At 59.7% G+C, this 2,966-nt stretch overlaps 2 protein-coding genes across 2 annotated transcripts; one reads left to right on the top strand and one right to left on the bottom strand.

The window, feature by feature from the left end:
• Nucleotides 1-96: 96 nt before the first annotated feature.
• ENH_00032340 (40S ribosomal protein S28, putative) lies at nt 97-303 on the bottom strand (the record flags this gene model as incomplete). The annotated part of the gene is made up of 1 exon (XM_013580223.1): nt 97-303. The coding sequence occupies one exon, from the start codon at nt 301-303 to the stop codon at nt 97-99; it is 207 nt and encodes a 68-aa protein (XP_013435677.1).
• A 1,001-nt stretch (nt 304-1,304) lies between these two features.
• On the top strand, nt 1,305-2,419 carry ENH_00032330 (U3 small nucleolar ribonucleoprotein protein IMP3, putative; the record flags this gene model as incomplete). Its single annotated transcript, XM_013580222.1, has 3 exons — nt 1,305-1,438; nt 1,686-1,793; nt 2,194-2,419. 3 exons carry the CDS (start codon nt 1,305-1,307, stop codon nt 2,417-2,419), a joined length of 468 nt encoding a protein of 155 aa, XP_013435676.1.
• Nucleotides 2,420-2,966: the final 547 nt, after the last annotated feature.

Below are 2,966 nucleotides of genomic sequence, written 5' to 3'. Positions count from 1 at the left end.
AGCCCCGCAGCCCTCCCCCTCCCCCTCCCCCGCCGCCGCCGCCGCCGCTGCTGCTGCTGCTGCTGCTGCTGCTGCTGCTGCTGCTGCTGCTGCTGCTCAGCGGAGGCGGCGGGCCTCGCGCTCCGTCTCCAGCAGCGCCAAAATGTCGCCCTCGCGCACGGGGCCCTTGACGTTGCGAATGAGCGACCGGCCCTGCAGGTCGGACTCTTCAGTCATGAAGGTGACCCTGACTTGCTGCACTCCGCCCCTGCTGCCGGTGCGGCCGAGGACTTTCTCGACTTTGGCCAGCTTCGGCTGCTCCATTTTAGGGTTTAGGGTTTAGGGTTTAGGGTTTGGGGTTGGGGTTGCGGGGGAGGGAGGGGGGAGTGGTGGCTGCGCGCGCGCTGCTGCGGATTCAACGATTCCAGAGTCCGAACTCGCGTGCTGCTCGCAAAGGCCTCAAACCCTGTTTTGCTGCTGCTGCTGCTGCTGCTGCTGCTGCTGTTGCTGCTGTCGAATCCTGCTGCTCCAGCTGCTGCTGCGCTGCTGCTGCGCCCCACCAACGCCCGCAGCCCCGCCAGCCCCGCCACGCCCACACTCCCGCTGCTGCTGCTGCTGCTGCTGCTGCGGGCCAAGCTGCTGCTGCTGCGGGCCAAATACGAGGTTAAATCCGCAAATGCGAACTAAATTCGTTAATTTCGTTTCAGTTTTTCCAAATACTCCTCAGTTAAGCTAAACTTGCTGCTGGACAGCTGCTAGTTCCGTGGCACTCGCTCCTGTGGGGCTCGACGACACTCGCAGCAGCAGCAGCAGCAGCAGCAGCGGCAGCAGCAGCAGCAGCCGCTGCCGCTGCATGCTGCATGCAGCCAAGTCTTGCAGCAGCAAAACCTACTTTCTTTTATACTCTTTATATTTTATACATCACCTTTGCTGCCTCTTCGGCTTGCTGCTGCAGCTCCAGAGTTTACAAGCCGCTCTCAAGAGTACGTACACTAAAGTTACAGCAGCAGCAGCAGCAGCAGCAACAACAGCAGCAGCAGCAGAACGACCTTCTGGCCACAAGGGACCCTCCGCCGCCCCCTAGAGCTTCGCCTGAAGGCAGCAGCGGCGCAGCGGACTCGCCGCCGCAGCAGCAGCAGCAGCAGCAGCAGCCGCAGCAGCAGCAACGGCAGCAGCGACAGCAGAGGGAGAGACACTCACAGTGGGACTAGCAAGCCCGCAGCAACTGCAGAGAAGCTGCAGCAGTAGTACCAGGACAACTTGAAGCAGCAGCAGCAACTGCAACAAGAACAGCAGCAGCAGCAGCAGCAGCAGCAGCAGCAGAGATGAGGCAACTCAAGTACCACGAGCAGCGTTTGCTGAAGAAAGTAAATTTCTTTGAATGGAAAAGAGACAAAACGGCGCGAGAAAATAAATTTCTGAAAAAGTATTTAATTCAAGACAGAGAGGACTACCACAGGTCTGAAGACTGCTGCTGCTGCTGCTGCTGCTGCTGCTGTTTTGCTGCTGCTGCTGCTGTTTCGCGCTGCTGCCGTTTTGCTGTTGCTGCTGCTGCAGGTGTTGCCGGAACAGTCGCGGGAAGGGCATTGTGCTGGTGAACCTGGCACAGCAGCAGCGCGCTCTTGAGCAGCAACAGCTGCTGCTGCTGCTGCTGCTCCTGCTGCTGCGGTGTATCTGTGGGGCGTTGGGGTGTACGTACACCGCAGGTACAACAAGCTCTGCGGCCTCATCACCAAACTCGTCGCCGGCCTTCGAAAAATTCCTCCAGAAGATTCTTTTCGAATGAAGATGACGGAGTTGCTGCTGGACAAGCTGTACGTACACCCCACTGCAGCAGCAGCAGCAGCAGCAGAGCGAGCAGCAGAGCGAACTTGGGGCCACTCTTGTGGCTACTCGGTGCTGCTGCTGCTGCTGCTGCTATTATGAGTCCTTCTCAAGCAGCCGCAGAGTCTCTCCTTGCTGCTGCTTCTGCTGCTAGCTTTTGAATAGCGGCACCTGAATCTTTCGCTGCAGCAGTTGCCCCCACGCTAGCTGCTGCTGCTGCTGCTGCTGCTGCTGCTGCTGCTGGTAGCCCGCTTCTAGCTGCTGCCCCTCCTGCTGCTGTCCCCTAGCCGTGCCGCCTCTTCCGCGAACCCGCCCCCACCGCCGCCGCCGCCGCTGCTGCTGCTGCCGCTGCTGCTGCTGCTGCTGCTGCTGCTGCTGCTGCTGCTGCAGGTACCGCATGGGGGTTGTGAGCCGCCGCGAGGGCTTGGGGGCCGTGGATGGCTTGGCAGCTTCTGCGTTTTGCCGCCGGCGGCTGCCGGTGGTGCTGCTGCGGCTGCGGATGGCCACGCATCTGCAGCAGGCCGTGGAGTACGTGCAGCAAGGCCGTAAGCAGCAGCAGCAGCAGCAGCAGCAGCAGCAGCAGCAGCGGCAGCAGCAGCAGCAGCAGCGGGCGTAGCTGGGGCTGCAGTGCAGTAGTTGTAGCTGTAGCTGTAGCTGCGGTAGTAGGGCCTGCAGCAGGCCGTGGAGTACGTGCAGCAAGGCCGTAAGCAGCAGCAGCAGCAGCAGCAGCAGCAGCAGCAGCAGCAGCAGCAGCAGCAGGCGAAGTAGACGAATAAAAGTGTTAGCTACTCCGTTTTTTCGCGCTTTTTCGAATGAGACCTCGCGGGATTGAAAGGGCTTTGCAGCAGTAATTAAAAAAAGCAAAAAGAACGAAAAAAAATTAATTTTCAAAAAGTTCAACTTTTCGTTTTGCTGCAGATGTGCGCCTCGGGGCTGAAGTCGTCACTTCCCCTTCTCTCCACATCACGCGAGACGCCGAAGGCTCAGCAATTAAGCGCTACGTTGCTGCATTGCGCAGCCAGGCTGGTGGTTTCGATTTGCTGCAGGCAGCCTAGCTGCTGCTGCTGCTGCTGCTGCTGCTGCAGTTGTTGCAGTTGCAGTGGCTGCAGCTGTGGGTGCAGCAGGGGTTGATGCAGTGGCAGCAGAGGCTCCGCAATTGAAAG

Source organism: Eimeria necatrix, genomic scaffold, assembly GCF_000499385.1.
Source record: "Eimeria necatrix Houghton genomic scaffold, Enh_scaff2376, whole genome shotgun sequence".
Classification (NCBI taxonomy): domain Eukaryota; phylum Apicomplexa; class Conoidasida; order Eucoccidiorida; family Eimeriidae; genus Eimeria; species Eimeria necatrix.
This window is presented reverse-complemented; position numbering and strand designations above follow the sequence as displayed.